This window comes from Nicotiana tabacum, chromosome 9, assembly GCF_000715075.1.
Source record: "Nicotiana tabacum cultivar K326 chromosome 9, ASM71507v2, whole genome shotgun sequence".
Classification (NCBI taxonomy): Eukaryota; Viridiplantae; Streptophyta; class Magnoliopsida; order Solanales; family Solanaceae; genus Nicotiana; species Nicotiana tabacum.
In genome coordinates this window covers 65,247,567-65,262,663 of record NC_134088.1, presented here as the reverse complement: position 1 = coordinate 65,262,663, position 15,097 = coordinate 65,247,567, and the positions used below count along the sequence as shown (strand labels likewise).

Sequence of the window (15,097 nt, the reverse complement as noted above, 5' to 3'; positions counted from 1 at the left end):
TCCATGCCTGAATTCATAGCAAAAAATAAATATATTGGAGAACTAAGTACTCCAGTATATAAAGTTGAAGGTAGTTTTGATTAGATTAATTACCTCAAGCGTTAGTCGGATTGGACATAGTAAAATCGTGCGTAATCCATTGCAAATAAAAAATTTGACAGAGAAAAATGAGTTTATAGCAGCAGGAAGGATGGAAATTGAAATAATGCAAGATGATATACTTTTTTGCCCTGTCACAACAATGTGTCTTTTCGCTCACGATAGATGAAGAAACTAATCCGAAAAATAATCCCTACTTTTTAACTACAACTCTTAAAACCAAACCCAAAAGATAATATTTGTACAAGAAAATACAGTTGATGAACTTACAAGGTATACTCAATTTTTGGTTATCCATTATATTTGCGTGTAATATTGTGGAGGACAACATGATAAATAGTGGAGTAAATTGTCAATGTCCAAATTTGAAGATGGGTAATGCAAAGGTGAAATTCAGGATCCAATATCAAGAGGTTCAAAATGAATACAATTTTAGTGCAATTTAAAGTATACTCTCATACAGTAGACATATCTTGATTCAGTCAAAAGCAAGTTGTTTGGTTAAATAGGTATGACTGGTACCGAGTAGTTTAGTCAGCAATAGTACCCTTTGGAGTTAGCTATTTATGATCTCTTTTCCCTCACAACTAATGGATGTGAGCTGTGTCTGAAACGTTGCTTGGGGCCTCTTGTAGGCGTTACGTTTTTTTATTTTTTATTTTTCAATAAGTAGGATTTTTTAAAAGGGTATTTAAGTAATTTAAGGTTCATGTTTCTAATATAGTATAGATATAGATTTGTATTAATCAACCAGGGACATTCGTATTAAGAATAAGAAGGGTGGCGTTTGCCGCAAAGCGTAAATAATGTCTTGTGAATCCCATTTGATCGATTTTGGGACTGACAAAAGAAGGTACCTTAATTAAAAGTGCAAAATGGTATATTTGGAAACTTAATAGTAATAATTGAAAGAATATTAACTTCATATGAGTAGAGTGTGCCTTTTATGCAGAGAGTATACAGCGTTTTAGTCCTTAAGATCATACGAATAGAAACCTAATAGTGGTAGGTTGGGGGCGGGGGGATAGTCGGGTAGAGCAGAAAGAGAAATCGATGGTTGGTCATAACGTTAGATGCTAGCTTCTTTTGAAAACCAAAAGCTGCCACCGTTTGGTTAACCGCTCCCACCCTTCCAATATCTATATATATGCCTAGTGTTACTTACATATACAAAAGACTAGGAGATAAAACAGAATGGCTGCCGCAATGAAGGACGACAATATTACCAATGTGGAAGAAATTAGTGGTGAGGCACAAAGCAATGAAGCACCCATAACAGGAGTAGGGAATATTGACGAAATAAAGGAATTAGAACAGCAATCGGATGAAGATGACATGAAGGGTGATCATATGCGTGGAAAAGGAGATGACGACGTGAATAAGAAGAAGGAAGCAGTAGTGGAAGAGATTATATCAAAACTTGAAAGAGGTGGTGGTCATATTCATGAGGAATTACCTAATTCTATTGACACTTCCACATCATCAGGAAAAGAAGCCAAGAATGGTGGGACGCCGCCATTAGTTAACTTTGGAGGGAAAAGAGGTCGCTCCACCTTATTATTCTTTTATCGTCTTTGGAGAGGTTACCTTGTTAACAATCCTCCTCCTCCTAATTAGAACTTTCTTCCCCCCTTTTTTTGTCACCCCTTTTGTAAAACTCTCCCATATGCTAAAACTACATAGTTCCTCCCCATCTCCCCCCGCTTGTTTAAACTACATTTTGTAATAATTAATGAAAGTACAGATCGGTTAGTGTTTTGTGTTGTCTGTTTTTAAATCTTAATTGAAAAAGTTAATAAAACAACTATATGTGATCGCGTGGCCTAATGGATAAGGCGCTCGCCTCCGAAGCGGGAGATTGTGGGTTCGAGTCCCATCGCGATCGTTGCCTGCCACATTTTCCCTTGTTATCTTTTTGGCTGTAGAAATCTGCGTGTATACATACTACTTAAAAAAATGGAGCGGTGGTCTGGATTATTAGACTAATAAAAAGATGACGCTATTATGCACCCTTATACTTCTTCAAAAGAGTAAGCAAGAAGAGGAGACTCCTACATTTAACTAGTTTCTAATTAAATTTCTCCTACATTTAACTAGTTTCTACGACCTCCTCTTTGCACGACTGGCAGGCATTCTACAAACGTACCCAGTCTGCTGGTCACATCCAGTAGTGAAAAATTGCCATTTTCCAGGGCTTATCTGCACCCTCTTTTTTTCAATCTGACCGCTACAAATAAAACTGAAGCAGTTCTAGTTGGAGCGCTGCTTTTCTCTTACCATATATTCTCGGATAACAAGTAGTACATTGGGAAAGGGCATACCAATATATGTATGTGGGCTAACCCCCTCCATAATATTCCAATATTATAGTATGTTGAAGGTAGGTTCGTACAAATTCAAAAGGTTAGTAGATAGCTATGAACAGGAGGACAACCACTTATATCTAAATGTATTACTTATGAGAGCTAGCGTACGTAGTTATCAATTGTATTTTGCGACAGTTCCAAGTCCCCACTGGTAATCTGCAAGCAAACCCTTCAATCCTCTCAAACTCCTGAACCATATATATATGATAAACAATGGATAAGTATACTACAAGGAAGTAATAGGCAAATATGTGGAGGGTTGATGGGGGCTCACCATAGAATGAATCAAAAGATCTCTAGGTGCTAGATTCTTTCGGCAACACCCTAAAGCAAGTACACTTGGGATAGTAATGATCCTTTTGTCACCTCCAGGTTGGTATCCCAAGTTGAATGCAACTAACTGAAACAGACTAGGGACAGTAGATCACATTGTAAAATGTGTTAGTAGGATCACGGTCACACGGTTTTCCATTTGCAAATTTAGATCAATAGGTGCAGTATTTTCCCTTGTAAGCCTGAAACAAACCCAGGTCTGCTTTTGCTGTATCAACCCGGAAATCTGAAACGATCCAATAGTGAAGTGCTACGAAATGTCTTCTTCAGAACATCATGCCTTGAGATTTTGAATCATATACATTCTTTCAAAGCTGAAGGTAGTATAGGAAGCAAACCAGAATCCTATGATTCCCAGCATACCAATTCAAATCTTTATCATCACTGTGACTGACCAGAAAACAAGTGTTGGCCAACAGACAACTCAGGAGCTCCACGCCCTTGCTTAGGCAACTAATCAACATGTAAATTTTGGTAAAGATAAGATCAAGGGCGACAACTTTTCAGATCAAAAGCAGCCAAAAGGAAAAGGCAAAAACTAAAAAGAAACAAAAACTCAGGTGCAGATAGCAACTCCAATCCAATAAAAGGATTTGATAACTTATACATAGTTCATTAGTAATTTCAAGTTATCAACCATGGAAGATTCTCTTGTCACAAGAGGAAGTGCCTCAGTACCCTGCCAACTGCAGCAGTGCACATAATGGAGGCCCAGAAAATACTTATTACAGTTTTATCCACCAACCTACAAGACTCTATAGATCCAAATCCGCTCTGGACTAAAATCCAGACATAAGAGCTAACAAAATGTGCACAAAAAAAAAGGGAGAAAAGCATGAGCATTATATTGCTCAGGCATCATCTAGGGCAAGCACTCCAGGGAGTGGTTTCCCCTCGAGAAGCTCCAAGCTAGCACCCCCTCCAGTTGATATGTGGCTCATCTTCTCTGCAAGTCCTACCTTCTCAACTGCAGCTACAGAATCACCACCCCCTATGATGGTTGTCACTCCCTTTCCACTAAGCTCTGCCAGTTTCTTTGCAATAGCCTGGCAAACAAAAAGGGCATTAGATGCAATCAACCCCCATTGCCAAAGGGAAACATATACAATATCTCAAAGCATCACTAGAAATATTCAAAGGTAGAATAACAAGTCCTAAATCCTAATGGCTTAGCACTACGGCACAGATTTGAGAAAACCTCCAAGTTATACCTCTGTTCCAGCAGCAAACTTGTCAAACTCAAACACACCCATTGGTCCATTCCAAATGACAGTCTTGGTGGTATCCAAGGCGCTGCCAAATGACTTGATTGCATCGGGTCCAATATCTAATCCCATCCAGCCATCAGGAATTTCAGATGCTGGAACAACCTAAAAGGCCAAAAAATAAAGTCAGCGAAGACCATGGCCAGCAAGTAATACAAGGTACTGCTGCACAAAGCATTTCTCTCCCAAAAAGCAGCGAACATATATGAACATCAGTTAGTTTTTTTCTTTTATGAAATGAACAGCAGTTAGTTCTTACTTCAAAGTAAAATTGACCTAATAAAGCAGTTTATACAGACTAGGGATCTAACCTTGCTGTTCGCATCAGCAGCAAACTTGTCGGCAATCACTACATCAGTGGGAAGCAATAGAGATACCCCTTTTGCCTTTGCCTTCTCCATGAGAGATGTTGCCAAATCAAGCTTGTCCTCCTCCACTAGTGATGATCCAACAGCGTACCCTTGCGCCTTGTAGAAAGTAAAGATCATTCCTCCGCCAAGTAATAACACGTCAACCTTCTCCAAGAGAGACTCTATAACACCAATCTTAGATGATACTTTTGAACCACCAACAATTGCAGCAAATGGCTTCTGGGGATTTGCCACAGCTCCAACTAAATAGTCAAGTTCCTACAAGCATTGATGATGCAGAGTAAGCCACTACAACAAATATAGTAAGACAACCACAATAAAATAAAAGAGTTTATGTGAATATAGTAACTGCTGAATGACAATTAATCCATCCAATCATGTGCAGCACAATTGAGCTACTCTCAAATTCTTTATTCTTCCTAGAAATATGCATAATAAACATCTTTTCCTCTATTTGACAGCCTGAAATCTTAGATTAGTACCTTTTGCATAAGGAATCCAGCAACAGCTGGTTTCAAGTACTTAGCAACCCCTTCTGTGGAAGCATGGGCTCTATGAGCAGTCCCAAATGCATCATTGACGTACAAATCTGCAAGAGATGCCAATTTCTTGGCAAATTCGGGCTCATTCTTCTCCTCTTCTTTATAGAATCTGACATTCTCTAGCAGCAGAACTCCTCCTTCCGGTATTTCAGCGACCAATTTCTCAACTTCTGGACCAATTGAATCATTTGCTATCTTGACCTGAGTAAAATTAGCACATAATAACCTTTTTAAATAGGACTAGAAAAATTTAGTCAACAGAGAATAAAAAGAGAACAGCATACAGACCTCAACTCCCAATAGTTCTGAAAGTCTAGGCACAAGCGGCTTTAAGCTGTACTTTGGGGTAACACCTTTAGGGCGACCCTAAAACCAACAACAGACAATCAGAAAACACAGAGAACAAGAGAAAACACAGGAAAAAGATTATTCAGAAGGAGAAGATTGTACAGAATGGTTCATCAGCTATGCAAAGATTATGAGTAACAAAGCCTAATAGAACTTTCAACCAGTGAAAATTCCAGAGTTGACAAATAATAGTTAGTTTCTCAAACCAAAGATCTCGGCACAAAGAGAAGTAAAGCTAGTTTCTAGAAACTCTGAAGCTATTAAAATCTCCTTATCCCAAGACGACAGATCTCCTCAGAATCATTTACGCCTGGTATTGTGCTGTGCAGCATCTCTCCTCTATATGGATGTTTACAGTTCCAATTTGGATACTCGAGAGAACTCTCCCCCTCCTTCCGACTTGTGCTCCATTTCAACTTCAAAAGTTCTTGAGCTTACACGTCTAACTGCCAAAATATGAATATACTCACCAAAGATTGACAACCAAGAAGAAAGCGGGAAAACCAGGGTGTGCTCTAGCAGTCAATGAAGTTGGAATGCCCATGGGAGATGGGGGTTCAAACCTCAGCAAACGCAAAAAAGCTAGATAATTCCTTCTCATCCAGGTATATCCCAGGTATCCAGGTATATCCAAGTGCATGCAAACTGGCCGAGATAATTGCATGTAATTCTATTCAATAGCGTTGATTGGTAATCCAGAACAAATGGTAAGTGACCTGTTATAACAGGTTAATTGCACTGACGGCATAAAGAAATAAAAAAAATCATTACACTATCCGTGTATACAACTTAAATCCTTGAAAAAGTAGAAAACCACAACAGAACCAGCAGTTGTAAGCACAGGATGAAAATCCACAAGCGCAGAACAAACACATGTATATATTTAAACTTAAGGTCACAAACAAAATCAGTGCTGCAATGATCTAGGACTTGACAAAGAAAAGAAATCGATATAAGAAAGACAGCAAAGACCTTCAGATCATAGCAAAGGACTTTAACTAAATAAGACAGACCGAATCTATAGCACGTAAGCGTAAATAGGCAAGATTCAAGGGGGAAAAGTAAAGCTTACAAGATGAGAGGCAAGAATGACATGAGAACCGTGTTGCATCAAGTACTTGATGGTAGGTACAGCGGCTCTGATTCTGGTGTCATCAGTGATGTTAAAGTTTTCATCCAATGGAACGTTCAGATCAACTCTCACGAATACTCTCTTCCCCTTCAGATCTGCTTCTTTCAGTGATCCCACGCTCTTCTTCACCGCCATTTCTCTATCTGAAACCCAAAAATTAAAAACATCAGACAACCCTTCAATACTTGATACGATGAACATCAAACAAGTAGAGTTGAGGACTCACAGTTTTTGTCGTCGGAAAAATCGATACGATGAACGGAACGATGTCTGTGACTAATTGGAAGGATCGAGGAACTTATAAATAAGGAAAGTCCTGGGATTGGTGCGCGTTCTTCGCACTCGCTTTCCTTTTCGTGGCGCACATTGTTTATGCATTATTATGGGCTTGGGCCACGCCACCACTAATTTGGGTTCCTAAACACCCACTGATCCACCAAATAAATGAAAAAGAAACTCTAAAATAAGGAGTTATGACTTCAAATCTCTCTTTTTTCTATTGATTTGTGCAATATGCAATATATTATATATATGTACTCCATTTGTTTTGGTTGTGTTATCGAGAATGAAGCATAAAACGCCAAAGGCATATTTATTAGAATTATTAGAATATTCTTTGAAAGCTTGATCCCTTTCAAAAATAAATGTAGTAACTCCTCCTCATTTCCAAATTAGATGTCGACATCGAGTCATGTTATTAGTGAACTCAAGAACTCACCTCTCTCAAAAATCAAAGTGAATCTTAAATTCCTACTCAAAGAATGTAATTGAGATTGTGATCACGCTCAACTATGTCTTATAAGAAGAAATAAATGGTCGCTACAAATATAATCTGGTCGAAGAGTCGGGAGTCGAATCCCACAGAGAATTAAGGTTTAGCTACAACTGTTCACTATCATAAAGAGACAACTTCGAATAATTTTCTGAGTTATAAAGATTAAGGTTTTTATTTCTAACTAATTAACTAACAACTATTAAACTAGTAAAATTATTAACTAAAGACACTAAGAGTTGGAGACAAGATTGGAAAAGCTTAGAGTTACGATTTCTCTAATTGTCGGAATCCTTTCTGCTACATCTCCTATAATTTCGCCTAAGTATTATCTATTGATTGTAAGCACTCGACTTATTGCAATTCTCTCTCGAGCAACTATAATAATATATAAGTCATATTCTCTCGAATTATGCTAACTCGCACTTTAAGATACAAATGCACTTTTCTTTCTTCCATTGATTCCACTCAAAAGCTACCATAAGTTTCCTCATTACTTCTTTCTAGCGCTCTTTTACAATTCAATTAGTGCTTTAAGAGGTAAAATGATCAAAATAATTCAATTAAGAACAAAAGGTATAGGCTTGTAATGTGAGTGCCAAAGGAAAGACTTATAGGCTCAAAAGGGTTAACCATGGATGATTTTATTTGTAGTAACAACAAAGCTCAACAAAAGGTCAAAGAAGGGCTGAAGTCATTTTTTTCAAACCGAGCAATACCTAAGATTTTGTTTCAAATTACATTCCGGACAAGTTCTAGATGCAAATGCAAAACATGGACTATACAAGAATCTCACCGCATATGGCTCACTAACGACGGTCTCATTCCGACCTCAATCAAAGCAAGAATTCACAGAGCCAAGAGATATTAAGCATAAAACACAAAGTGAATATAAATCGAAAAAATGAGTCATAGGATATGACGACCCAAAAACTCACTGTAGGTCGTGATGGCATCAAACGCTACCGTTAGGCAAGCTAACAATCAAATAAATACGTCAATAGTTAATCCAAAATGCATTTCGAAATAATTAAAGAAATAAAGAGTGGAAATCATTCGTTTTTATAGGAAATATAGATGTTATTTTTAAATATTCGAATGAGGCCAAAATATAAACCATGAAATTATAGCGGAATACAACCAAGAGCAAAATCTGGATCCCCAAAACCCGGTATCACAAGTGCATGAGCATCTACTGGGAAGTAAATACTACTACATCATCTGTTGGGAATATAAAATAGACAGGATAAAGTAAATGAATGAGACAGGGACTCCATGTTTTGCGGATTGTAACGTGGAATACAGCTCACCACAAAGTCTCCTCAGCAGTTGCACTTATGCGCCAAGATAACCACCAAATGAACTTCCCTCAATACTTGCACAAGTAGTGTAAAAGTATAGTATGAGTACGTAAATCAATGCATACCCAATAAATATCTAGCCTAACCTTGAAGAAATAGTGATGAGGGATCGACATCGACACCTACTAGTGGTCCAATAACTAAAGTACAATAAAAGTAGACAGGTATGAGGCATGGCAGGTAAGAGCACCGAAACAGATATATGTGCATAACCCGATCCTCAACAGAAAAATAAATACGAAGTCCTCAATAACCGGATACTATCCTGAATGAAATACATAATGGTCAACACCAGATAAAATGTAACATCTCAAGTCAGGAAGACTCATAGGTACACTGACTCCTTATCAAATATTACGCACGATTCTACTGAGGCAAACAACCTGATCCCATAATGGTACTGCTGAGGCGTTCAGCCGATCCTATAAGAATAGTGAAACTTGACGGTTCACTGGCCCCACTCACGAATATATGTTTTGAGTTATGAAATTCAAGAGACTTTCGGAAAAATTTGTACAACACGGGAGAAATCCATAAAAGGAAGTATAAATTTCCACTACTAATCAAGTAGCTCGCCAAGTATCTAAAATAGAAAGTCTGAAACCTTATGTAACTCTAGTCTCAAGCAAAAATGTAAATTAAAACATTTAAACATGCAAGAATGACTCAACAACAACAACAACAACAACAACAACAAAGACCTAGTAAAATCCCACTAATGGGGTTTGGGGAGGGTAGTGTGTACGCAGACCTTACCCCTACCCCGAAGGAGTAGAGATGTTGTTTCCGAAAGACCCTCGGCTCAAAAAAATAAAAAGACAAAATGACAAAAAGACAAAAAGAAGACAATATTAGTATCACAACAACAATCATAGGATAAATAGGAACACCATGAAATCCAGAAGAAAGATGCAAAGCAAAGGGAGACAATATTAGTAAATATTAGTATTACCACAACAATCATAAGAAAAATAGGAACACCATGAAATCTAAAAGAAAGATGCAAAGCAAAAGCGATAGCTAGTAAATAGGACATGCACTGAAAAGCGAAATAGTAAGCCATAACATTGCCACTAGCTATCTTAGACAAAAACCCTACATGGCTAGTCCCACAATGGTACGAAGTAAGGTACGACTCAACTACCTCCTAACCTACAACCCTAATGCTCGACCTCCACATCTTCCTATCAAGTGACATGTCCTCGAAAATCTGGAGCCTCGCCATATCCTGACTGATCACCTCTCCCCAGTACTTCTTAGGTCGCCCTCTACCTCTTCTCGTGCCTTCCACAACCAGCTGCTCACACCTCCGTACCGGAGCATCTGGGCTTCTCCTCTGAACATGTCCGAACCATCTAAGCCTCGCTTCCCGCATCTTGTTATCAATAGGAGCCACATGCACTTTCTCCCGAATATCATCATTCCTAATCTTATCTATCCTAGTGTGCCCGCACATCCACCGCAACATCCTAATTTCTGCTACTTTCATCTTCTGGATATGTGAGTTCTTAACGGGACAACACTCAGCCCCATACATCATGGCCGGTCTAACCACCGCTTTATAAAACTTACCTTTGAGTATCGGTGGCACTCTCTTGTCACACAGGACGCTAGATGCTAACCTCCACTTCATCCATCCTACCCCAATATGGTGTGTGACATCCTCGTCGATCTCCCCTCCCCCCTAGATAACCGAACCAAGGTACTTGAAGCTGCCTCTACTTGGGATGACCTGCGAATCAAGCCTCACATCCACACCCTCTTCCCCTGGCTCAGCGCCGAACTTACACTCCAGGTATTCTGTCTTCATCTTGCTCAGCTTGAAACCCTTAGACTCAAGAGCATGTCTCCAAACCTCCAGCCTCTCGTTAAAACCGACTCATGACTCATCAATCAGAACTATGTCATCGGCGAATAGCATGCACCATGGCACATCCCCTTGAATATGGTGTGTTAACGCGTCCATCATCAGTGCGAATAAGAACGGACTGAGCGCAGAACCTTGATGTAACCCCATTACAACCGGAAAATGCTCAGAGTCGCCTCCTACTGTCCTAACCCGAGTCTTAGCTCCATCATACATGTCCTTAATCGTCATAATGTATGGAACCGACACATCATTTTCCTCCAGGCATCTCAAAGAATTTCTCTAGGAACCTTGTCATACGTTTTCTCTAGGTCAATAAACACCATGTGCAGATCCTTCGTCCTCTCTCTGTATAGTTCCACCAACCTTCTAACAAGGTGTATAGCTTCTGTAGTCGAACGACCCGGCATGAACCCGAACTGGTTGTCGGATACAGACATTGTCATCCTCACCCTCGCTTCAACCACCCTCTCCCACACTTTCATGGTATGACTCAGTAATTTGATACCCCTATAATTGTTACAACTCTGGATATCACCTTTGTTCTTATACAGTGGAACCACCGTACTCCACCTCCACTCATCCGGTATCCTCTTCCCCTTAAAAATAATATTAAACAACCTAGTCAACCACTCCAAACCTGCTCTCCCCACACACTTCCAAAATTCCACCGGAATTTCGTCTGGCCCGGTCGCTCTGCCCCTACTCATCTTATGCATAGCTCACACGACCTCCTCAACCTCGATACGCCTGCAGTACCCAAAGTCACGGTGACTCTCGGAATGCACCAATTCACCTAGCACAATATCCCGATCCCCTTCTTCATTCAGAAGTTTATGAAAGTAAGTCTGCCATCTCCTCTTAATCTGGGCATCTTCCATCAATACTCTACCATCTTCGTCCTTGATGCATCTCACTTGGTCCAAATCCCGAGCCTTCCTCTCTCTCAACTTGGCCAGCCGGAATAACTTCTTTTCCCCACCTTTTCCCCCTAATTCCTCGTACATATGACCATAAGCCACAGTCTTTGCCTCTGTGACCGCCAACTTAGCCTCCTTCCTATCTGCCTTATACCTCTCCATGCACACTCGCCTCTCCTCCTCACCTATGCTCCCCACTAACTTCAGGTACGCCTCCTTCTTGAGTATAATACAATTAAAGCCCAACTTGAGTATAAGTCTACCTTGACATAATCAGGAATTCTAGCATATGCGCGGACACTCAGAACCTCATACGTGCGTAGCTCCCAAAACATGTAGCACATAACAAATATAGCACATACGAGGTAAATTCCCCTCACAGGGTTAGACATGAGACTTACCTCGCTTCGAAATACGATAACCGGCTCCAACGCCTCTCTGACACCTCAAACCAATGCCAAACGATTCGAAACTAGTTAAAGAACGTACAAACCATCATATTATACCCAAAGACTCGTAATTTAATAATTAGAAATAATTCCCAACTCCACACGAAAAGTCAACAAAGTCCACCCCGGGCCCACATGTCAGGATTCCAAAATATTTCGAATATAATTATTACCCATAGCACCACGAACTCCAATATATAATTTATTCTCAATTCTACGTTAACTTTCGTGGTCAAAATTCAAAAATAACATATCTAGGTTTTCTTCCAAAATTTCACAATTTCTACCAATTTTCATGTTCAAATCCATACATAATCAATGTATTTAACTCACATTGGTAGGAATAACTTATCTTGTGGTAGATGATGAAAATTCACCTTGAAAATCGCCCCAAAATCGGCTCCAAATGAGAAAATAAGATGAAAATAAGCTAAGTCCCGATTTCAATTCTTATACACTGCCTAGTCGCCCTTTTTCGCGATCGCGGAAACACCCTCGCTATCGTGAAGGTCAAATCAGCCTTGCCCAAAAATTACTCTACGCGAATGCGAGGACCCTCAAGCAATCGCGAAGCTCAGCCTGCCAAGCCTATATGAACGCGAGCCCAACTCCGCGAACGCGAAATCCAAAACCTTCAAGCTTCAGAAAATACCTTTTGCGATCGCGAAACCAACCATGTGATCGCAATGAGAAACCCTCCAAACTAGGCCAGCCCCACTAACACATCCTTTCGCAATCTCACCATGCGAACACAAAGCACAACCTGATCAAACACCGTGATCGTGAACCACCAACCAAGATCGCAAAGAACACTTTCTTCTCAGCTTCCCGCTGCACTACGCGATCATGATCCCTTCTACGCGATCACGATGCACACCATAGACACCAGAAAACAACAACTTCAAATTAAAGGGGATTGGTCTGAAACCACCCCAAAACACACCCGGGGCCCCTGGGACCAATCATACCACAAGTCCCCATTCTTTATCCAAACTTATCTAAAGGCTCGAAATGCCATGAATAATATCAAAATCACAAATCGACGATTAAAATACTTTTTTTAACTTTCAAATCTTCAAACTTCGCCGAACGCATCTGAATCGCGCTTAGACATTCCGGATCATGACCAAACTTCATGCACTATTTCCAACCAATTTAATGAACCTATCCAAGGTCCCGGGACACTGCCCGAAGTCCGATAACACCAAAGACCATTCTAAGTCAAAATTAGTAAGTTTGCAAAGCTTCAAAATGCAAACTTTCGACAATAAACGCCGAAATGCTCTCAGACTATCCGATACTCAACCCGAACATACGCCCAAGTCCGAAATCACCTTACGGAATAGGAACCTTCAAATCCTTGTTCCGAGGTCGTTTACTCAAAAGTCAAAACTTGGTCAATTCTTCCAACTTAAAGCTTTCAAATTAAGATTCCAAATTAACTCTGAACTTCCCGAAAATCAAAAACCGACTACACGTGAAAGTCATAATACATAAAGTGAAGCTACTCAAGGTATCAAATGACCGAACGACATGCTAGAGCTCAAAATGACCGGTCGGGTCGTTACATTCTCCCCACTTAAACATACGTTCGTCCTCGAACGTGCCAAGAATCGTTCCAAAGTTGCCAAAATCACTGTATAACTCATTGTGCACCTACTCGTGCCATCACAATTCATATGAGCACATTAGCACAACCCAGACAAAAGATCCTTCCTTCCCACAAGCCTTAGAACCAAACTCCTACATCCCAAATTTCCTATAAGATCCAGTTTCTTGCATACATACACTATATCAATCTCCACAAGTTGTACCAAAACATACATATACACCCAAGTCGTAACTACACGACACACCGCATAATTTATATGCCCATAATAATATCTTCCAACTACACTAGCTTCAATTTCCAAACCCGGTACCAGTAATATATCTCATGACACATAAAAGTCATGTTCCAAACCTCACAATACTGCAATGATGAAAGAGAGGTGCAAACTCTCATAACCACCCATCAAATCCATAAATCATGGAATTCTTCCTTTCGACAAGAACCATTGCCGCATTCTGAACTGAGTAGCGGCATTCTCCCTTCAAACATATTCTATACAAATCTGTTTGCATTGACTACAGGTCTAACAACCTCGTCTCCCCCAGGACAAATTGCTCGAAAATAAGCCACATTGAACACCATCTAAAATCTCATACGACACCATAAATGCGCCAACAAGCCACAACTCGAATATGACCAATAAGGAAAGAGAACCCGAGTACAAAACTATCCAGCCTGCATAACTAATAAAACAACCAAATAAATGCTATGAACCTTTCCCAGATGAAAAGCTAAACACACAAAATAAATATAAGGAACCGTACCCACCATCTCATCATTTCGGCGTGTAACCTGATCCACATATGATACCGTTGCGGCATCCACCTGATCCGCACATAACAATCAATGAAAGGATACCCATCGAGCCAAAATGCTCATACTCACTAGACACACGTATAGCAACCACAAGCACGCCAAGTGAATTAACATAACCCCTGGGAGACGGATAGCATCATGCGTTACAAAGGGCCAAGCACGACTAAGGTGTAATAAACAACCAGCATCTCGGGAGCCATCTCACTCATATAACACCATAAGTCTTTATAAGACCACGACACACATAAGCATATCTGATCTAGTGTAGAATATATTCACATTAGGCCTACCAACTCAAAGCCGATTTCGATCATCCCAAAATGGGTCAATAACCTTCCAAAGATCCACAATGACCCTATCCATGACACATATGATCAACTGTCAAATCCGAGACAAACTTTCACAGTATGCAACTAAAGGAATGGTGCGTCTCTCAGCCATAAGCTCTCCAATCTGCTACAACGCCGAAATCTATATGCCTAATTTCAATCTCTACCACTTAAATAATTGACATGTCACACCTACACAATCATCTTGTGGGAGATACTCCCACAACCTTTCACACCAGGTAATAGGCGACACTAAAATAACGCCAGTATACTCTAAACATCTAAAATCTTCCCCCGCTCTTCCGAGCTCGTGACATTCCTATCAAAACTGAACCGCAACCTTGATCCTTCAATCCCAACTCCATACATCTCACTGCAACTATCATGATGTTACGCAAGAGTACAAGAATTTCATCCTAACCCTAAACCACCAATAGAATAAACACTTCATCAGCTAGAAACCTTTCGCTTAACTCAGTCCAGAAGAAAAAAATCTTAACACCCAACCAACTTCC

At 40.0% G+C, this 15,097-nt stretch overlaps 1 protein-coding gene and 1 non-coding gene across 2 annotated transcripts; one reads left to right on the top strand and one right to left on the bottom strand.

Annotated features, from left to right (window-relative positions):
- Positions 1-1,911: 1,911 nt before the first annotated feature.
- On the top strand, positions 1,912-1,984 carry TRNAR-CCG (transfer RNA arginine (anticodon CCG)). Its single transcript has one exon. It is a non-coding gene; the product is annotated as a tRNA-Arg (tRNA).
- A 1,387-nt stretch (positions 1,985-3,371) lies between these two features.
- Positions 3,372-6,699, bottom strand: LOC107787830 (phosphoglycerate kinase, cytosolic). The gene is given in 7 exon segments (NM_001325446.1): positions 3,372-3,844; positions 4,010-4,168; positions 4,375-4,692; positions 4,917-5,177; positions 5,265-5,342; positions 6,397-6,599; positions 6,683-6,699. Coding segments are annotated over 6 exon segments (1,206 nt in total). The 5' UTR covers positions 6,592-6,599; positions 6,683-6,699; the 3' UTR covers positions 3,372-3,649.
- Positions 6,700-15,097: the final 8,398 nt, after the last annotated feature.